The sequence below is a fragment of the Zingiber officinale genome, chromosome 1A (assembly GCF_018446385.1).
Source record: "Zingiber officinale cultivar Zhangliang chromosome 1A, Zo_v1.1, whole genome shotgun sequence".
NCBI lineage: Eukaryota > Viridiplantae > Streptophyta > Magnoliopsida > Zingiberales > Zingiberaceae > Zingiber > Zingiber officinale.
Window position 1 is genome coordinate 9,056,671 of NC_055987.1, and position 21,806 is coordinate 9,078,476.

General features: G+C 38.0%; 4 protein-coding genes and 1 long non-coding RNA gene across 13 annotated transcripts; 3 read left to right on the forward strand and 2 right to left on the reverse strand.

The window, feature by feature from the left end:
• Positions 1-300: 300 nt before the first annotated feature.
• Positions 301-1,897, forward strand: LOC121999635 (protein HEADING DATE 3A-like). Its single transcript, XM_042554292.1, has 5 exons — positions 301-714; positions 1,000-1,061; positions 1,143-1,183; positions 1,373-1,589; positions 1,665-1,897. The coding sequence occupies exons 1-5, from the start codon at positions 526-528 to the stop codon at positions 1,669-1,671; spliced, it is 516 nt and encodes a 171-aa protein (XP_042410226.1). The 5' UTR covers positions 301-525; the 3' UTR covers positions 1,672-1,897.
• A 419-nt stretch (positions 1,898-2,316) lies between these two features.
• On the reverse strand, positions 2,317-5,689 carry LOC122017406. 4 transcript variants are annotated; one of them, XR_006121341.1, is made up of 6 exons: positions 5,562-5,689; positions 5,157-5,232; positions 4,258-4,811; positions 4,070-4,147; positions 3,756-3,895; positions 2,317-2,655 (listed from the first exon to the last, which is right to left on the reverse strand). It is a non-coding gene; the product is annotated as an uncharacterized LOC122017406 (long non-coding RNA). The 4 variants fall into 4 exon arrangements; XR_006121344.1 differs by lacking the exon at positions 5,157-5,232 and having other exon boundaries at positions 5,562-5,674; XR_006121343.1 differs by having other exon boundaries at positions 4,258-5,656.
• Positions 5,690-7,319: 1,630 nt separating this feature from the next.
• LOC121999646 (calmodulin-like protein 3) lies at positions 7,320-8,370 on the forward strand. The gene has a single exon (XM_042554299.1). The coding sequence runs from the start codon at positions 7,455-7,457 to the stop codon at positions 8,088-8,090; it is 636 nt and encodes a 211-aa protein (XP_042410233.1). The 5' UTR covers positions 7,320-7,454; the 3' UTR covers positions 8,091-8,370.
• A 252-nt stretch (positions 8,371-8,622) lies between these two features.
• Positions 8,623-14,160, reverse strand: LOC122017417. 5 transcript variants are annotated; one of them, XM_042575058.1, is made up of 6 exons: positions 14,018-14,143; positions 13,143-13,663; positions 12,926-13,064; positions 10,295-10,596; positions 9,561-9,809; positions 8,623-9,088 (listed from the first exon to the last, which is right to left on the reverse strand). In XM_042575058.1, the coding sequence occupies exons 4-6, from the start codon at positions 10,544-10,546 to the stop codon at positions 8,819-8,821; spliced, it is 771 nt and encodes a 256-aa protein (XP_042430992.1). In that variant the 5' UTR covers positions 10,547-10,596; positions 12,926-13,064; positions 13,143-13,663; positions 14,018-14,143; the 3' UTR covers positions 8,623-8,818. The 5 variants fall into 5 exon arrangements, with proteins under 5 accessions (XP_042430992.1, XP_042430984.1, XP_042431000.1 ...); XM_042575050.1 differs by having other exon boundaries at positions 12,926-13,663; XM_042575066.1 differs by lacking the exons at positions 12,926-13,064; positions 13,143-13,663 and having other exon boundaries at positions 9,561-9,806; positions 14,018-14,160.
• Positions 14,161-14,232: 72 nt separating this feature from the next.
• On the forward strand, positions 14,233-15,795 carry LOC122017450 (protein TIC 20-II, chloroplastic-like). 2 transcript variants are annotated; one of them, XM_042575075.1, is made up of 2 exons: positions 14,233-14,407; positions 14,501-15,388. In XM_042575075.1, exon 2 carries the CDS (start codon positions 14,599-14,601, stop codon positions 15,205-15,207), a length of 609 nt encoding a protein of 202 aa, XP_042431009.1. In that variant the 5' UTR covers positions 14,233-14,407; positions 14,501-14,598; the 3' UTR covers positions 15,208-15,388. The 2 variants fall into 2 exon arrangements, with proteins under 2 accessions (XP_042431009.1, XP_042431013.1); XM_042575079.1 differs by lacking the exon at positions 14,233-14,407 and adding an exon at positions 15,432-15,795 and having other exon boundaries at positions 14,513-15,208.
• Positions 15,796-21,806: the final 6,011 nt, after the last annotated feature.

Below are 21,806 nucleotides of genomic sequence, written 5' to 3' on the forward strand. Positions count from 1 at the left end.
GTCAGCACATAAATGGTCTTTCATAATCTTTGTCAAATTGCAGCACCATATTCCCTGATATCCTATGAGATGGCATGAGGTCATTTCCTTGCTTCAACTGGAGACATACTTGGTGATCTCACACTCCTGCTTTTGAGCTCATGGAATCACTTTAAAGCATTAGGTGAGCTGCTAGGTTCATGCACTTCAGGCATGCGGCTGAGCACTTCCTTTGATCCCCAGAGCAAAGATTGGATGGAGGCAAGTCAAAAGGTAATCCACTTTTTGTTGAACAAATAATTCATTCAAGAGGTTCCAGATTTAGAGAATAACTCATCAGATTTACTCACCATGCAGTGGCTCATCCACTTGCTCTTTATTCAATATACTCTTACGTATACCCAAAAAAAAGTAGATTCCAGTTCCTATGTCAGATTTGAGGCCTCTTATCATTTGCAGCAGTATAAATGGACCTCCAATTCATCCACGCAACCATCGAGCCGCTGCTAAGGAATAGGACCATTCAAAACCTCTCTGTCGTTAGTAATGTCGAGGGATCCTCTCGTTGTAGGGAATGTGATCGGTGATGTGTTGGACCAATTCGTCCAAACAGCAAATTTTCGGGTGATGTACAACAAGGAAATAACGAATGGGTCTGAACTCAAGCCGTCTGTAGTGGCTAAAGAGCCAAGGGTTGAGATCAGAGGCCATGACATGAGGACCCTTTATACACTTGTAAGTACATAAAACTTGTAGCATTGCATGTCAAAAAAACAGTGCCACGGACCATATTAGGGATGACAGAGATTTTGCCATGTCTGTTCAACCAACTTAAAGTGGATGCAGATAGTCAAAATTTGATATGCAAACTAGGTTTTCTTCTACTTCTGGGTTTTCCTAATAGGTTTTGATTATTTAACTACTAGCAAGAATCTGCATCTAAGACATGGAAGTATTAGGATTCAGAAGTTATAATATAGTAGAATTCATTTTTTGATTGCTTTGTCTGTGTTTGAGAAGGTTATGGTGGATCCAGATGCACCAAGCCCCAGTAATCCAACAAAGAGGGAGCATCTTCATTGGTGAGATCAAAACTAGAAGAAAGATTTCCAAATTATCAAAAGGAAGAAACTAATAGTTGCTCTTTTTTTTGGTTCTTTCAGGTTGGTGACAGACATCCCAGAAACAACTAATGCCAGATTTGGTGAGTGAGATCAGGATCTACATGTACATAGCCATTAAAGTGAAATCTTGTGTTGTAAATTTGGTAATAAATTGAAAAATTATTTAGTCATAAAGGCTAATAAATTACTGAGAGTATGAAATTACTAGTTACATTGCCATATTTATCTGAACACATTAGAAGAATGTTTCCTATGCGTCATCTTACCAGGAAATGAGATTGTTTGCTATGAGAGCCCCCAGCCAACCGCTGGGATTCATCGATTTGTGTTTGTGCTCTTTCGGCAATCAGTTCGACAAACGGTCTACGCACCAGGGTGGAGACAAAACTTCAACACAAGGGATTTCTTACAGCTCTATAACCTTGGGGACCCTGTTGCTGCACTGTTCTTCAATTGCCAAAGGGAGAATGGCTGTGGTGGAAGAAGGTAAGAATTTCATTAATTAATCAGGTTTCAGGGAATCAGAAAGTTTTATGCATTCCCGTCATTTTTTTCTTGAAGGTACTAATCTTAATCTGTCAATGGATGGACTTGATTGTGAAGTTGTCAAGTATGTATGATCATTCAAGGAGACAGCATCCATGCAAGATTTACACATATTATCAACTTTAATTGTCATTTCAGATACAATAATTAAGCTGTGTTTTGATGGTAACTAATCTCTCTATGAATAGGTTTGTCTCTACAATATTTTTGTGTGGAAGTGTGTTGCATCTGATTCAAGAAGGTTATACTTCAAGTTATTGTTCTTACTTTTTTTTTTATTAATTAAGAATTTCTAGTAGTCTCATGAAAGAGATTTATGTAACTATGGTTATTATGAATTAAGCACACCTACTTAATGGTCCTACTTGTTAATACTAGGGGTAAAAGACCTTAAAATGCCTATAATCTAACACTACAAGAAAAACAGTGATTAGCCACTGAAACTATCGCTTGCAAGTTTTTTGGTCGGTATTGCATTTAACGATGGAATTTAATTTCATATATAAATTCTGCCACTAACTTAAGAATTAACTAGGAAAAACATGATGAGATCACTAATCATATATAAATCCATCCCTTTTCCATATACAGAGAGCAACAAAGATGAATAAACAAGAAAAGCATGGCAACTTCAAAAGGTATAGTTAGAAAAGTTAATCAACGAGAATACAAAAAATGTAAATGTATACATATATTTGATACATTTAAACATACAAATATTTTAGTTTGATGGTTCACTAAGAAACTCAAAAGACCTAGGGAAATCCAGAGGAAATTAACAACCCCAGACGATGCAAAATAGAACATAAAAGAATGAAGAAGATGTAGATTGCTGCTTGTTGGGAGATCAAACCCTTAATTTTCTGCTGTTTCTTCTTCCCCATGCCTTCTCAAATTTCCTCCCCTTGGACCAGACATAAAGCTTTGTGTGGCTGTGTTGCACACCGGGAGCTTTGCCGAAGTGCTTAACAGCTTCCCTTGCATTATTGGGACCCCTCAGGAGAATCTAAACATACAGAACAAGATTGGTTGGAACGCAAAAGATAAATTGAAAGTGAGGAAGTGACAATTAGTAACAGCATTCAGTAAGTTCTAAAATGATCATCCTTAGGGACTTTTTCTCAGATTTGCAAGCAGCAACCAAAGTAATCAAGTAGAGAGTTTCTTTCAATAAACCAAAAACCCATCCACACAAGGCTCTAGAGCATTCAGCAATATTGAACAAATCAATTAATGCAGCGATACATAAATGTTAAGATGGTACAAAAGGATTTATTGTGATTGATGAAGCTCAAATGTCTAGGCATCCAACTGTCCGGGGATGTTACATGTGAGCCTTCGAATTCTGTGCATGGAAGCTATTATGTTGAGATGCATTCTTAATTTGTAATCAACTTGCATAACAAGCATTGCTTCTTTAGACAGTGAAATCATGAAAAGGCGCATTTAAATTAGAGAAAACTCCTAAAATTTTTGTTTATCTTGCTTCTGTTTATACAAAAACAAAAAGAGCAAATTCACAAATATATTCAACATATTAAGATTTTAAATAAGGGAAACACAGAGGATGCATATCAAATCCCACCCTAGAAATATGGCTATACGATCTTTAAAGATTGACAATATTTACAAAATTATTTAAATATTTCAACACTCCCCCTCAATCTGGTGCATAGATGTCACACATGCCCAACTTGCCTAAGAACTATGATATCAAAACAGATAAGCTTGAAATTTTGAAATTTCACTATGATATTAAGAAAAGATCAATTAAACAAAAGTGCATTACACAAAAAATAGTCTTTAAAAATCGAAAACATCTACAACCAACAAAGCACTTACCTTATGGCAAAAAATAAATGGAAGCAGAGTTGAGAGATAACATAATATATAAGTAGAAGCTTAGAAAAATCACTATAGGAAAATAGACATAGAGGAGAAAATGCCAGCAAGATATGAAAGAGATAATTAGATGACTTATCCAAAATGCCATAAATTTATAGAGAGAGAGATCGCAAGATCCATTTAGGAGAAATGTATCATAAAGATTCAAAATTACAGAATGAATAAAGCAAAGCAAGTTTAACATGCTTTAAAAGAATATACCTTAATGGAAGTTTAGATATCTGCTAATGGTAATAGAATATGTTCATCGTTAACAAAGTTTTGAAGATGCCAAACATAAGCTTGAGGCGTGTCCATATGACAAGTAACAACATTGTACCAATCACGTTCACGAATCTCAGCTGAAATATCCAGAAACAAACAAAACTCAGGCATATTGAGCAGAAAATGTAAGTGGTAGTATGCTTCCAAGAGGGCAAAATCATGCCATTTTAAGTTGCATGATAAACAAACGAAGAAACAAACTGTTTTTGGAAGATTATGCAAGTCAAGATGAGCATAAGGAGGATTCTTACCCTCCATCAACAATTTCATCAAGGCAAAGAAGGATCCAATCCGAGTTTTTAAGGGTTGACCCTTTATCTGCATTGTTCCTTAAAAGATGTAATACAATTAGAGCTGCATATAATATCAAAATTAACAAAACCATTTTGTATGTTTTACGAGTTGATAAACAAAAAGACAAAGTTGAAGGTCAACAAACCTAAGAAGAATTGTTATTATTATGCGCTACTTATCAGCACCTTGAGGGTCTTCAGTCTCTTGGGAATCAAAACCATACCCGATCTTCAATCGACTGCTATACTGCCTAACCCCATCTTCTACCACCTTGACCCGACCTTCCACCAACCGCTTTAATGTCGTGACCCAATCCCTCAATTCTTGATTCTCTTGTCTTAATGCTTGCACTTCAGTAGATGAAGAACTCAGACCCTTGAGCTTAGGAGTAGACATCAAATAGAGGAAGATGATGAAGCGACAAAATGTCCAATTGCCTCAATCAAATAAGGCTCTATGACAGTACGAGTTGTAATAATTTGGAACAAAATTATTTTTACATAGATGTACTTTCACAGTATCCTTATCAGGAAAAGTTGTATTTCTGCATTTGCAATGAGAACACGGACAATGTAACTTGTCAACATCCATACAGTTTGGATGACGCTTAGCGAAGTTTACAAACTCTTCAACTCCATTAAATATTCATCGGTTATAAATCCATTAGTGCATCCAAGCTTTATTCATATTCATTGTAACCTAAAGAGAAATAAATTTACAACATTATTAAAAGTGTAAAAAAAAACATGCATATTGTTAAAACATAAACTTGTGAGCGTAGTCATGTGAAAGTCCAGCAAAATTGAATAACAAGTTACTTTTTGTTGTAACTCAATAAGAAGCAAAGCTCCGTGACCATATGCTAGGTCATAATATACTTTTGATGAATGTGTAATTATTGATAAAGCTACGGTTCATGATGTAGATCGAACTACTTGACAGTCCTATAGTCCGGTGAAATAGCAATTTAGCATATGATAAAGTGGAGTTCACAATGCACATTGACCTCACACAATAAATTTTGAAAATATCAGATTAGCAAACCTTAAACAGTAGAGCTTGGTGCCGAGATAATCCTACTTGTAAGCAGCAAATTGTTAACAAACTTGTCTGATGTGTGCTGAGCAATTCAGAAATCATTTCCATCCATTAATTTATGTCATTTGGAGAAAAAGAAGGATTCCGGAGAGCAACTGGGAACTATACAACAACTTCTGCAGGCGCCCTCGACCAGAGCTGCACGCGGCCTGGTCGAGGGCAGGCGGCTAGGTCACGCACGGCCTAGTGACCTCACTGCGAGGCCGCAGCCGAGATCGCGCCCGGCCTCGCGACCTCGCTGCGAGGCCGCCGCCCAGTCGCGACCTGGCCGCGCCACGGCGAGGTCGCGACTCGGCTGCCGACACATCGGGTAGACCGTCGGGGGAGAGGGAAGAGGGAGGAGAAGCGAACCTGAGGAGAGATCGGCGTTAGGAGATCGGGAGAGAAGCAGGCGGGGAGATCGGCGTGAGGAGATCGGAAAGAAATTGGGAAAAATTTTGTGAGGAATAAATTAATTAATTTATGGATGGATTTAAAATTCGGTCCCAATTTATTGACGGAGCGGAGTAATTCGCTAAATTTAATTATGAAATAAATTTTTATATCGAAATTTAATTTCGTCTGACAATTTTCGGAATAATTCATTAAAATATTCATAGTTTTCAACGTGCCGATTATGTCATTTATGTCTCCTGACAAAATGTATCAAATATTTTCTTACCATATTCTTCTATGACATATGTAATGGATTTTTTTAATCACTATTTTAAAGATTAGTAATTGTATATGATTTATCTCTTCTGTATTAGTCTTGAGATGGATTGACGGACCCTGAGGACGAACGTATTCGTTTTTTGGCATCATATAATGTACTTTCTCATAATAAGTGTGACCATACCGACTTAAAAAATCACAGTTAGATTCTATCAATTTTAATTCCCAAAATGTCTTCAACTTGTCTAATTCCTTGAATTGTTACTCCTGAAATTCTCTTTAAGCTATCTATTTTCACACTCTTTGATTGTAGTGGCACCGTAAACAAGCAATGTAAGTGGTTTGTTGATTCCTCTTGATTTTTTTTTATTTGATTCGTTTAATATATCACACTTTCGCTTAATTCATTTCTACTCAATTTCTCTTTAGCCACCGACTTTACAACACCTACAGTGAATACGTCTAACCCTTTCGCCTTGAAATTCTCTCTAAGGAGATGATTCCTTATCACACTCGAATGACAGTGGCACCATGAACACACACCGATAAGTTGTCTAAGAATGCGCTTTAATATTTTTCCTCATTTGATTGAGTAAGAATCGATTTATTTTATTGGTGCACTTGCATGAGACAAAGTCAACTTTTAATGTTTTGGTGTATTAATAAATCTTATCAGTGCTTGTTCACGATGCATTGCAATCGGAGAGTATGAAAATCGATGGCTTGAAGACAATTTAGAAGTAATGATTCAACAAATTGGAAGAGATGAGAATTAGAGTTGATAGAATCGAGAAATGGATTTTTAAGTTAGGCCAAGATGTCACGCACATATTATGTGAGAGATTCTATTATAGATAATAGAAGAATTGATAGATAGATTTGGAATATTTTGTAAAATATGAGAGATATAAATGACTATAAAAGAAATTTTAGGGACATAATAACGATATGGTTACAATATTAGAGATATTTTAATGAATTATCTGAGAATTTTCTTATAGTTTAAAATCTTAATCGGCATGACAATTTCATAGCATTGTATAATAAAGTCAACCCTCATTTAACATTTTGATACTAATTTTTCTTAAATAATAATTGTAATATAATAATATGCAACATTAGTTGAATTGATCATAATTATATATCCTTGACTCCCCCACCCACAGCACAACTCATTCCCAGTTCATCCTCACTCTGTCGTCATCTCCACCGCCCATCTCCTTCCTCCCGATCGGCACTGACCGTCGGATCCACCCACAATCAATGAACGCCGCCCCACCAACCGGCGTCCTCCTGTCGTCACGTGCCTGTCCACCCTCCGACAGAAACGGACCCCTCAATCTCGATCCAACCGCTGGATCCGGACCCGGCGGCTCTCTTCCTTTCTTAGAGCGCACCGCTCTCCGATGCATCCACCCGATCCGCTTCCAACGGTCGAATTTTATATCTGTAACGCGCTTTCTGAAATAAGGGCGTGGGGGGCGACGAAGAGGACGATGACGCGAGCAGAGCACTGGTTTTAAAAGCTTCGATCGAGTCTCGACCTTCTCCAATTGGCAATTGCATCTCCAGTCTCTTGTTTGAGCAACAATGGAGCTCGTTTCGATCCCATTCCCGACTCTGTTCGTGAGGATTTCCCTCCTCTGTCATCATTTCAATGCCCTTCTCCGCCTCCTCTTGCCTTCGTCTTGGTACCTGTCGAAACCGACGCCGTTGTCTTCGACTATTATCTCTACCGAAAAGGAAGCTTCCTCCGCCACATCACCTGCCGAACTGACGCGGGCCTTCCAGATGTTCGACCGCGACGGCGACGGGCGCATCAGCAAGCAGGAGCTCTGCGACTCGCTGGAGAACCTAGGCATCTACATCGCCGACGCGGATCTGGAGGCGGTGATCGAGTGGGTCGACGTGGACGGCGACGGATGCGTGGACGCGGAGGAGTTCGCGGCGCTGTACCAGGCGGTGATGGAAAGGGAGGCGGAGGAGGCGGAGATGCGGGAGGCTTTCGAGGTGTTCGACCAGAACGGGGACGGGTTCATCGCGGCGGAGGAGCTGCAAACGGTGCTCGACTCGCTCGGGGTGGCGCAGGGGGGGAGGACGGCGGAGGAGGAGTGCAAGCGGATGATCAGCAAGGTGGACGTCGACGGCGACGGGAGGGTGAGCTTTGGCGAGTTCAAACAGATGATGAAGCGGGGAGGGATCGCCGTGGCCGTGAACTCGCAGTAGCCGGCGGCGATCCGACGATTTAATTAATTAGACGGTCAATTGTAGATAATGGCGAAGATGAAGAAATGAATGGAAAACAAAAAACAAAAATGAATTCGTTTGAAAGAGAAGAAAAACGAAAACTTCATCCTTTTTTCCCCTTCTTGAGTGAAAACTGAGTGTTAATCTTGTTTGCTTGGCATTGAAAGCTTATTTTTGGAACTTCTGTTTCTTTTATTTTTAAATTGGATGTGTAATTACAGTGTTGATTTGAATACAAAGATTGATTTTGAATAAAATACTCCTAGGATCAACTAAGATTCATAGATGAATTGGCACTGCTAGGTCAATTGACAAACAACATATCCATCAGTGTAAAAAAAAAATAATCTGGTGCACAAAATTTCTACTATGCGAGATCCCGAGGAAAAATCTATTGTACAATCTTGTCCTATTTTTTGCAAGAAGCTATTTTCAAAAGGTTGTTTCCAAGATTCGAACCCATAATCTTTTGATGAGTCACAAAATAACAATTTTATCGTTACACCAAGGCTCTCCTTCAACATATCGCTTTATAAAAAAAAGATTCTAGTTCTTTAACTTCATGTTGAGAATACAATTTGATAATCACATAAAAGAAGGCAAGTAACAATGGTTGTTTGGCTTTGAGGAGCACTACGAACAACAAACCATGAAGATACAATTGGAAGTTTGCGACACTCACAGAGACCATAAACAGAGCAGTTTGTTTATTCATCTTGTCGCTTGTAGTTCTCCAAATAAGTCTCCACCAGATGCGCCAGTTGCTCAGGCTTGTGCCACACCGTGGGTGTTCTAATAATCTCTCTTTCCAACCAATCTTCTCGGTACTTCACTTCCTTCCAAGCTAAACTCTTGTAAAACCTGTGCAACTCGTCCATCTTACGTTTCAAGCGGATACTCGGTTTACCTCCAAAAAGATACTTGATGAAGTCCCTGATAAGACGTGTAAGATCCTCGCCGTTGAGCAAGAAGATATACTGCAATACCAATCAAATAGTGTCACTGGTATGAACTGTGTTTAGAAAAATAATAACAGGCAACAAAGATGCAGGGAGACGTCAGGTAGATAATATGTAGGATTCAGAATGGTAAAGAAAAGTACCACTTTTTATATTTTTGGAAAATAGAGAATACACAGTATGTTTTTTGAGAGAGAGAGAGAGCTCAACCCCTTTTCTTAATCTCTCATAAAAAACATTTTAAAAGCTACAAATTTTCAACCAAATCTTCGCGGGGACTTCAGATGATGTCATCCACCAATTAACCTGAGTTTATCTAAATCGAGCCCAAAAATTGATTGTGTTTATCCAAAAAATAACTGAAACAATGATAATTGATGCAAATATGTTGGACATTTAGACTAGAGGCCACAACACAGAAAAACAAATATAGGAAAGATTCACGTTAAGGCTGTTGACGTAGTTTTACAAAAGAAACAAGAACTCTTACCAGTAACACTATACCCAGAATCGCCAGAAATACTTGCACGAATTCATCAAATTTTCCTGCAAAACCTTCATCGTCTGGACCATTGGAACCATCACCCCCACCCCCACCCCCACCCCTTCCAGATATTCCATCATCTCCATTACCATAAAATTGTTTTTGCCGTTCCTGCTGTCTCAACATATCTTGCACTGTTAATTCTCTCCTAAAACTTCCAAAAACTTTCTTCAGAGATTCCCATGAAAATGGCTGCTTCAGATTTAAAATCGTTTAAAATATGCCAAAATGAATCATCAGAAATATCATCTTAAATGCAATCACTAAGAACTATTATCTCAGAAAATAACTTATTACAAACACTCTCTGATCTAGAATGCATAGTTTTTTTTAACATGGTTTGCACAAAAACTCTTAAAGAGTTCATCAATATTCTTGTTATATTAACTCAAATTATGAGAACAAGTACACAGAGCATGGTGTGCATATATAACCACTGATTGATGATCTATGTCTTTGTAGGAAGAGAAAAAGAATAATTAGAAGGTGCAAAATTTATCCTATTGTACGGATTATAAAGAATTCCTAGTTAAGTTTTCTGTTATAGTGAGCCAAGAACAGGAGTGTATGCTATATGACATGCTTAAATTTGAGGCTTTCCTGTGTTTGAATCAGTCAGGGTTTATCGATGTCATAAGGTACATTGTTTAATAAAATGAAAATCAAGCAAAGATTCCTACCTCGTCTCCCCCAGTAGAGTTCCCGCTTCTCCCAGATGCACAAACTCGAGCACACCTTTCACTCTTCCGTGCATAATGCACCAAACTGGGGTATACCTTCTGTCGACAGAAACCAATATATGGAGAGGCTTGCAAACATGTAGGATTTGAGTATAAGGTTCTAGATAAAGAGAAAAAGCTCCTTCCACTTCTCGAGTTGGGCCCAACAAGAGAACCTTGACTAGGGCAGGAAATAGATTGAAGGCAATTCATTATTAACGAGGTAGCAAAAGTCAATAATCTCCAAACAAGTCAGCAAACACCTGTAAAATAAAATTTAGGATGCATAATACACACCTAAGCAGATACTTCCAGCATGAAAGGGAAATTTTCTTAAACTACAGCATTCAATGCAATCCATAAAATTTTATCATCTAAGACAAGCTTTAGATCAAAGGGGATATATTATAATCCATTCTCTAACAGTGCTCACAATACAGCATATAATATTTCATTATAGTGTCCCATTCGAAAGTTGAAAATATGTGGTTTGCTTCATTTAGAAACTAAAGGAACAGACTTTGGGCACTCCTAATTTTATATAGTTCATACTTTCCAGTGTAAAACCAGCAATCAAAGAGTCGATCATGGACAACAGAGATGGGTAAAGAAAATAAGGTGAGAGCCGCTCATCATTATCTTGAAAACTATCATTCATCACAAAAGCTGGACTGGTACTATCCTTACCTTGATCAAATCGACAAAACAATGATGTTTGTGCACTTTTTTTCTTTCTTAGAAGATCAAGAGAAAAATACAATAATTCTTACAAAAATAAACAGTTAATTTAATCCTAAACATAGTGGGGAAATTGGTAAAACCACATGGTAAAACAAGTGATGTACCACAATGGAGAAGTGAAAAAAAAAATAAATAAAAACATATGGTTTTAAAATGAACAAAATATAATTTTGATATCCTGTACACCCTTACATGGGCGACCATTGGTGACAGCCTACGTGGCCACCTAATGCGGCTTTGATCTAAATTTTTCAATCTCTCTCATTTGCATGCAATAATTCTCTTCTCTCTCCTACATGCAAAGCGGTGCTAGTTTCTAATCTCTTCTCTCTCCTACATGCAAAGTAGTATTGGTTTATAGAAACCAACACCAACCTTGGAGCTGATATTTAAAGACCAGCTCCAACGTACTAGTCTTTAAAGACCCACACTAGCACGTTGGTGCTGGTCTGTATAAACCAACACCAAAGCAGCACCAACAGTTGGTGCTGGTTTGTGTGCTGGTTTGCGCAAACCAGCACCAATGTTGGTGCTGCTGGGGTGCTGGTTTGTGTGCTGGTTTGCGCAAACCAGCACCAATGTTGGTGCTGCTGGGGTGCTGGTTTGTACATACCAGCACCAGCACTTAGTGCTGGTCTTTAAAAACCAGCACGTTGGAGCTGGTCTTTAAATATCAGCTCTAACGTTGGTGCTGGTTTGTAAACCAGCACCACTTTGCATGCAGGAGAGAAAAGAGAATTAGAAACTAGCACCATTTTGCATGCATGAGAGAGAAGAGAATTATTGCATGCAGATGAGAGAGATTAAAAAATTTGGATCAAAGCCGCATCAGGTGGCCATGTAGGTTGTCGCCCATGGTTGCCCATATAAGGGTGTGCAAGATATCAAAATTGGAACAAAACATATGCTAAATGTTTGTGCAAGCACATGTGAGAGCAAAGTTTAGAGAGCAAGCCATGCAAGTAATTTTACATAAATGATATTAAACCAATAATAAGATATTAATTTCATACATGCAAGTAAAACAAATACTGAATATGCAAAAAGCTTCATAAAATTGTAGGCCAAAATTGTGGAGGTTATTCAAGAAGAGGCTAATTTGAGATAATGCAAAATTGTCAGCTAGATCACATTTTTATCCCACATACCAATAATACTCTTATTCTCTTCAACCAAATTAAGCATTTCAATTAGTTATCTTTAACACAAATATGAAGCTCTATCCAGATTCAAACTGCCTATGTCCAAGTAAATCTCAAGAGAAGTCTGATTTAAATTCATGCTCTAAACAATAAATTGATATCTCCTTTGTACTTGTCTCATCTCTTGTCAATGAGAAGGCTTATCCTTCTCAATTCTTTCAAATATGTAGATATCTAGTAGATTGATCATGAAATAGATCATTCATCTTCTTAATGGATGTAGTCCTACATATATTAAGCAGGCATGGATCTAAAAATTGGAGTTGCTCTTGGTGAGCCAAATGATGATTAATGTGTGTGTGGAATGCAACAGATATTTTATTGCTTGATCACATTCAACATATTCAAACTGACTGCAAAATATTAAGACATCTAGTATACCGTATGCATGAGCAAATAAGCCACTTTTAAAGCAAAAAATATATGGGAGTTAGTTTGCAAGCAACCATGACCTAGCACCAATATGCAATAGAAAGAGTACACCAGTGCTCTTCCCCTTCTCTACTACACAGTGAGTGGCAAAGGTTGCCCACTTGCCCTTCATGGGTCCCAATTTCTCATTTCTCCTCTTCTCCTCCCTTTCCCATCTTTCCTAATAACAGAACTCTGAAATACATGAGGAATGCCATACTTTCTGTTCTCTACCTACCATGAGAAAAGAGGTTGCTTGACACACTTTAGCAGCTGTTCAGTTTCAGTCTGTACCGAGAAAGCTCCCTTATCACTCTTTCCCATAGCTCCACCAAACAACATGAGTCTTCCCACGTTCACTAGCCCGTACAATGCTCCTGTGCAAGAAGAGTTATTAGAGGCTTCAGCTCAATGTTCATTGACCCTCACTTGCTGTCTTAAGTGGTTTAGCATACCATCCGGGACATATTATGCTTGAAATACATGTAGCTGCTGCCCTTGCACAGTAGAGTTAAGGAGAAGGATACATACAAAATTAAGCTAACATTAATGTAGCTCCTTTTCTAACCCAAAGAGTGAATGGCACAAGTCCAGTCATGACTGTTGCTGAGTACAGAAACGAACGACAGACCTTGTCTCAAGAAGGGGCTCTGACAATTCCCAGCTCAAGGCCATCAATAAAGTAATATAGATCGATGGAAAGTTTTCCGATCTACTCATCCAGCAGAAGCATCAACCTTCCTATTCTTTCCTCCAGTGATGAAAAATTGGGTAGGACCATCCTATTCAAGCAGGACTAGAATCAAATGGCACTGAGGCTAGGGTTCATCGGATAATGAAGAAATGTGTTTAATAGGGCGTGAATAAGTTGCAAGATGATATACACAAAACTCAACTGCCGACCAAAATTGCCATCTCTTCTGCATGCATCTACTTAGAAAAAGTCCTAAAGCCCTAAAAGGTACCTGATTTGAACCTGATACACATAAAAATGGTTTATCCAGTATAGAATATTCAATATCTCACCCCAAACCAAATATGTAATGAGTAAACCAATAATTTTGTGCGATAAAGATCATTGAATAGGTTTCAATCTGATGTCTCGTTGATAGTAGTTTAACTTCATGTTACTTTTCATGATTCATGAATACAAGGCGTGGAGAAAAAAGAAAATCTTCCCAATACTATGTGGACTTGAAGTAAAGAACTAAAAAGGATTCTTAACCAGGAATCTTCGTCACTGGTGGAACAAGCGGCGGTGACAGCAGGATCACCGATGGCGCACCAAGGACGCGCAATGAAAAAAAGAAACAGGAGGCAGGAAGCACACCTCGACTAAGCCGGTCGGAGAAATACGGTGGAGCTGGAGCCACCAGGTGGCGGAGCTCCCAGGTCTTGCCGACGTCAATGTGGCCGAGAAGCCGAGAGCGAAGCAGCGAGATAAGCTGGACTTTCTGTCACGTGCAAGGCACGATGTCTTAAAACAAATGTTTCCTTTCTCTTCAGAATTAGGGTTAGGTCACGTGAGTTGCACGTGATTACCATTGAGCTCCTTCCGGCGGGAGAGATCACAGAGGAGTGGATCGGGTCGGCATTTGGAGAGGTCCGGCGTCGGACGTCCGTCCGGTAAGGAGGGCTCCGCCGAGTTGCATATGGCTTCGGCAGGGCGAGGTCAGGCATCCAGCGGCGTCCGGTGACGGGGGAGGTGAGGTCGCGGAAGGTAATCAAAATGCCCATAAAAGAAATTATTTATTTATTTATTGCAAATAATTATTTGTTTACACTGCTTCAACGGCCAAGATCTTACCTCTAGAATCATCCAACGGCTGAAGAAGATCAATTATTTATACCCCCGCCGCCCCATTCCTTTCCCTAATTCTAAAATCTTGCCGACGAAGGACAGCTACAACAATGGCGACGGCCCTCGCCCTCCTCCGTTTCTCCACTCTCCCTCGTCTCCACAACCACCCCGCCGTCTCTCCGCCCTCCTTTAACCTACATCTCCGCCCCTCACCCGCCTCCCGCCGCCCTACCGCCGTCTGCATGTCCCGGTCCACCGTCCCAGCCACTGACCGCCTCGTCTCCGCCCTCGCCTACACTCTCCCCTTCGTCGACTCCCTCCACTACGGCCGTTTCCTCTTCGCCCGCGTCCCCGCCTCGGCCGCGGCCGTCGCCCCCATCCTCCCACTCGCCGCCGCCTACCACTCAGTCCCCTTCGCCTCCTTCGTCGCCTTCTTCGCACTCTACCTCGGCGTCGTGCGCAATCCGGCCTTCAGCCACTACGTCCGTTACAACGCTATGCAAGCCGTCGTTCTGGACGTCTTCCTTGCGCTCCCCTCCCTCCTGCAGCGGGTGTTCGGCACCCCATCGAGAGGGATAGGGTTCCGGGTCTTGGAGATTGGATACCACGCCGTCTTTGTCTTCTCGATCGCTTGCTTCGTATACTCCGTCATCAATTGCATCCTTGGGAAGACACATTACCTGCCTATCGTTGCGTCTGCGGCGGAGCGACAACTCTGAGGTTAGGCGTCCCTGAAAAACTTGGTGTCTTCTCTATAGGGAATAGCAACAATCTCAAATTTGTGCTTTCTGTGGGTGTTTGTGCTATCTTCTTGTTATCTTTCAGCAGCCTAAGTTTGTAGATGTTTACCTTACCTTTTGGAATAAGTCTTTACATATTAAACCACAACTTTGCCATTCATGAATCACTTGCCATAGCTCATAGCAGTTGAATTTCTTTACAGGTTTACTTCTTACTTCCTTATCTAACAGTGGAATGAGAATGAGAATATTGGAATTTGTGTAGATCTGAAGACCAAAGTTTATTACCATCTCTTGCTTTTGGAACCAATACTGCATCATTATATTGATAGATAGAACATTAGGAGCAATAAGTGAGGATGTAATACTGAAGCTAAGCTTATGGTGAGTGTCTTTTGCTCATTTGAGTTCGGGTCAATATGATCATCTTTACACCGGAATCAGTTGTTCCATTGAGAACTAATGCTTTGTGAATGTGTACCACTGCAGTCGAAAGTAGACAATAGTGCATTTACTTAAGGCCATGAATTATGACTCATTCAAATGTTCAGGAGTTGGGTTTTTTTAGATGCTAAAACTAAAATTTGCATTTGGAGCTGTTTTTCATGTATGTTTTACACACTATTTGTATGCACTATTTAGGTCTTCACAGGTATGTTTCCTTATATATATGCATTGGGTGGGAACGTGTTAAGAAAATTTGTCTACCTTCTTCTTGATATGAGTAGGATGCGCAAGATCTTTATTGCTTTTGTAGCATCATCAACCAGTTGGTTAGAGTTCCTTTCGGTCAGATAGTTCACAGAGCTTCATGTCTACTGTTAGGAACGATTAGTCTTCATTAGCGCTCAAACATCATTGTTATTTTACTGGTATTTGTTTAGATTAATTTTATAAAGAATTGTATTGAGGAAGATCATGCAACCTCAAACAGTTGACACTTCACAGTGTTAGTTTATTTTTGCTTATAAAGTTGTCCCCTTGCACACACAGGAAGAATGAAGAATGTGGTGTTAAAATGAGAATTGAGAGAGAAACTTTGTTGGTTATGCGAACAGTGCATAAGGAGGTGGTGTAAAGGGCATTATGAAGTCACAACATAGGTTGTTTCCAGGTATAGGAATGCAATACGAACAATGTAGACTAGAAATTCAACAATAAATCTCGCCACATTCGAGCCAACAACATATCTAGTGCTGGCATAGGAATCTTTTGATCTTTGTAGAGGGCTTCATATAAATTCACGCTAGACGAGGAAGGTAATGCATGTAGGTGCCACCACAGACAGTGTCTCACTTACCACGTAGTGATCCTGTTCACCATGCTAGTGCCGCAGTTAGGCGACTATAAAGTACCATTTTGTGTTTAGGCGACTATAAAGTATTTCAGATTTGGACTCGGACGACGTGTTCGGATGCGTCGCCAGATTCGGGTGACTTGTCCGGGCACGCATGACGGGTTCAGACTCATCGTTGGACCCAAGCGGCAGATCCAGACTCGACATCAGGCTTAGGCGACACGTCCGGACTTGTCATCGGACTTAGGCGACACGTCTAGACTCGTTGTCGAACTTGGACGATGCGTCTAGACACATGGCCTCCGATGACGTGTTCGACCCCCAAAGTCGATCGCCAAATAGAATAGGTTTTTTTTAGTTTAGGGTTTAATCAAAACTTTATATTAATAATTTTAATCATGATTGAAATAATTTAAATAGATTTAATTAATGCTCAATAAAATTATCCTATTAATTTAATATATATTTAAAAATTATTATTATTTATTTTTAAAATAAATATTTAGATTTTTTTTTAGTTAATATATTTTATAGTATGTTTTTAAAAATAACTATTTTATAGTATATTTTTAAAAATAACTTTTATTTGATTTTTTTATCCTTTAATTAATATATTATTTAATTATATATAAAAATAGTAAAAGAAAATTTCAACTGCTTAAGTGGTAGGCGGTTACTGATCTCATCGTGATTGTTTACTGTCATATACAACACTGGTTAGTAATTAATGATAAAAAAAAAAAGTTTGATAATGCAGATAAAAAATTGATAGGGAGATTTTTTCGTTAAGGAGAGAATGATAAGTTTTTATACTGATGTGATATATTGGAGATTATAAAAAATCTCATAAAGAACAATGAGATTGGGGGTGAGAAGAATTCGGTAGAACATTACATTTTAGTAATTTGGTTTGGTAAATTCGGTTTTTAATTTTTTATTAATTTGGTTTAGTTTTAAAATTCTAATTCGATTAAATCGAATAAAAATATCAATTTGATTATATTTTTTTAATTTAAATTTGATTAATTTAATTTTAAATTTTTAATTAATTCAGTTTTTCAAGGAAAATTCGGTTGGTTCGAAGAAATTTTAATTGGTTCGGTTTTTGATTTATTTGACTCGAACTGTTTGATTTTAACCCAATGCTGACGCTGCATGCATTAATACTTATGCAAGGAAGGAACTAAGTAATGGACGTATACATTGGACACATTGGATTGAAGGTCTATTATTAATAGTCAAATTTCTAATTTCTATTTAGGCGACAAGAACAACGTTTTATCCTCACGTTCTATCTCAAGTTAACCATGCCATCCATTTTTTTCATTTATTTTTAATAGTTCATTTGCAAGCTGTTAAAACAAGATATCTATCTTTCGTCATGCATTGTCCTAATATGCTTTTGGTTGCATCATTCATTCAATCTCTCCGTTACAGTGTTGTAACTGTGTTGCCACCTTGCCTGAGTTACTTGTCTAAACAACTGTGTAGATAATGCCATTTTTTTTAACAAAAAAAAACTAGCCATGTTTCATCAACAAAAGGAGGAATGTGATTCCCATGCATCTACAGATTTGAGAGACTAGGAACAAATGCAAAGATAAACATTTTATTACTTAAAACATTTGCAACAGTAGTAAGGCCAAGTTAGGAGTGTCAAAAAATGAATCCGGTGTAATGATTCGTCAATCCGATCAGTGTCGACAGGAAAAATAGCAAATTGGAATTGAGTGTTTGATTTGGTTTGGATCAAAAATTTAACTCGAATTTTTTTTTTTTTTTTGGATGGGATTGAGTTCAGATTGATTTTATTTTATTTTTGGATCGGACTGAGTTTAGATTAATCAGAATTACATTGGTTGGAGAGTAAGATGAGTAGTTTGTATTTTTATTTTCATTTGAAAGGTTTTCGTTTTACTATTTTTTTAATTAAAATATTATTATTATTATGTATTTTAAATTTCTATTTACTTATTTTTTTAAAGAATAAAAGCATAATATACAAAGTTACCAGAGATTTACCAAGCCATGTATTTGGTTTTGCATATTAACTAACAAACAGATATCAATTTAATCAATTTTAGAATTGATCAAATTATGAATCCCTTCTCATTTTCTTTCCAATAATACCTCCCTTCTTTTTATTTTATTTTTTTTTCAAAAAACTTAATCTCCCAACTCTATTCTTTCATCTCCGTTTTCTCTATCGTTGGAGCATTGACAGTGGCTCTCCGTTGTCATCCATTCGCCTTCGCCTAACAGTGCAAAGAAATATGGTAAGTTGGCGATGGTAGGTAACTCCGTTGCTTTTAAAATGGGCATTTCACCATTCCATCCAAATTCTATTCACTTTTTTTCATGATCTCCATGCCATTGTGTTCCATTATTTTATTTTATTTTTCAAATTTTGATCCATTTTTTGAGTTTCTTTTTGTTAAAGGTAAAGTCCAATGAGTCGAAAAAGTCGGTCACGAAAGGAGGAAAATGAGCACTTCAAAGGATGAGATTGACTTCGTCGATTTTTCGTCAGTGGACAACTCTGGTTGCAACAATGCCAGTGCCTCTCTAGTGGTGAAATAAATTTTTGATTTCGAATTAAAGATCTGAACTTTATGTGTTTTAGAATGATTTTATTTTTTTAATCGGTAGTTATTTGATGAAATATCAAGACGGACGACGATAGAAGAAACTTGTCGAGACGGAGATGAAGGAGGATGATAGGGAGACTAGATATTTTTAGAAAAAAAAAAATTATGTATACATTTGATCAAACTTACTTAATAGTATAGTATGCATGCTAAATTTAGATTATGACTCAATGACAGAAGTTTTAAGTATTGATAATTTAACATGTCTACTTGTCTTACAAAAAATTTATGTAATTCTTAAAAATTTATCTATTATGATATTCAAAAAATAATTTTTCATATAGGAATTAGCATTTTATTTTTTATTTTTTGAGTTTTCCTTTATTGATTATGAATTTTTCTAGTAAAATTTATAGCTTCATTATTTTTTCATTCTCTTTCTATATTTGACCGTTTAATTTTTGAATATGCAAGGGCATATAAAGGAGGACCACATGACGTATCTTATTACAAAAATCATCTAACATATTTGAAAAGATTGGAGAATTTAATTTTTCATTAAATGATATGTAAAATTTTGTTCTTCCGATTCAATATAATCAATATAATCTTGATCATGCTAATTTGCTGTAGATCTGTAAGAGGAATATTCATAATATTTTATTACTATTGTCGTCTTTATAATTGTTATTGATATATATTAACAATTATTGTTTTGTCTATATTATTGTGCTATCTTTGTATGTTGTTATTGTTGTAAAACTCAATAAAATTATTATTCTAATTTTATAGTATGTGTTGGGATTCAATCAAACTCCCATATTAGAAAAGATCATGAGGTCAAAAGGACGTAGAATATCTTCATTGGCATAAGACCTTTTAGGTAGAGTCCAAGAGTAAATCCATGAGAATATAAACTCAAAGTGGACAATATCATGTTATTGTGGAGATATATGGACATCCTTTGGGCACAACAAATGATATCAGAGCTATAGTCCAGACCGGATGCAATGTGGGGTGGCCTTGAACAAAATTGAGGGTAGGTCCGGAGCATGTCAAGGTGACCGGATGCTCGTGGGGGGCTCGGAGCAGGTCAAAGTAACCAGATATTTGCAGGGGCGAATAAGTCAGGGTGCCCGGATACTCACGGGGAGGCTTGGAATAGGTCAGGGTGATCGAATACTTGCGGGGAGACGAGTGAGTCAGGGCGACCAGATGTTCGTAGTGAGGTCTGGAGTAGGTCAAGAGTGACCGGATGCGGATGCTCGTGGGGAGGCCTAAAGCAGGTCAGGGTGACCGGATGCTCGTAGGGAGACACAGACTATGAGAGTAATTGTGGTCTTTCGTTTGAGGGGAAATTGATGGGATTCAATTAAAGTCTCATATTGGAAAGATTTGAAAAAGATCATAGGGTTAAAAGGATGTAGGATATCTTCATTGGCATGTGACCTTTTGGGTATAGCCCAAGAGCAAAGTCATGAGGGCCTAGACCCAAGTGGACAATATCATATCATTGTGGAGATATATGAATATCCTTTTGGACACAATAAATGGTATCAAAGTCATGGTCCAGACCAGATGTAATGTGGGGTGGCCTTGAACGAAGTTGAGGGTAGGCCTGGAGCTGGTCATGAGTGATAGGATGCTCATGGGGAGGCCCGGAGCAGGTCAAGGTGACCGGATGCTTGTGGGGGGAGGGGGGTCGGAGCATGTCAGAGTAATTGGATACTTGTAGGGGGGCGAGTAGGTTAGGGTAACCGGATGCTCACGGGGAGGCCCGAAGCAGGTTAGGATGATCAGATTCTCACCGGGAGGCCTAGAGCAGGTCAAGGTGACCGGATACTCACGGGGAGGTCTGAAGCAGGTAAGGATGACCGGATACTTGCGAGGAAACGAATGGGTCAGGATGACTGGATGCTCGCAGAGAGGCTCGGAGTAAGTCAAGAGTCACCGAATGCTCGCGGGGAGACCCAGACTATGAGAGTAATTGTGGTCCTTCGTTTGAGGGGGGATTGTTTGTATTTAATAAAAGTCCCACATTGGAAAGATTTAGAAAAGATCATAAGGTTAAAAGGATGTAGGATATCTCCATTGGCATGAAACCTTTTGGTTAGAGTCTAAGAGCAAAGTCATGAGAGTTTAGGTCCAAAATTGATAATATTATATTATTATAGAGATATGTAGACATTATTTTGGGCATAACAGTATAACAGTTGTAAATTAATATTTTTTATAATATGACATTTTTTATTAAGTCTGTTCGGAGTTTGGACATATCTAGAACCATTAGTAATTTTTTATTCCAAAAGTGACAAATGGTCCTAAAATATTTTTTAAAAAAATAATATTACCTGACATTGGAGAGATCATATTATTTATAGTGAGCTTCTAATTTCATTTCTAGTGTGCAACAACATTATTGTTGATTTAAATTTTTAAAAATTATAACTTTTGATTAAGATAGAATCATAAGACGTACAATATGTCAAATTAAAATTTGTTTTTAGATTTTTGATTTAATATACTGTATGCCCCGTGATCCAATTTAAGTAAAAACTTATAGTCTATCAAAATTTAAATTAGCAATATATTATTGATTATTTCTTAAAATTAACAGTACTTTGTTAAGTTTCTTAAGATTAGCAACACGAACATCAGCAATAATGTTGTTCTTAAATTAAACTTTGAGAGAG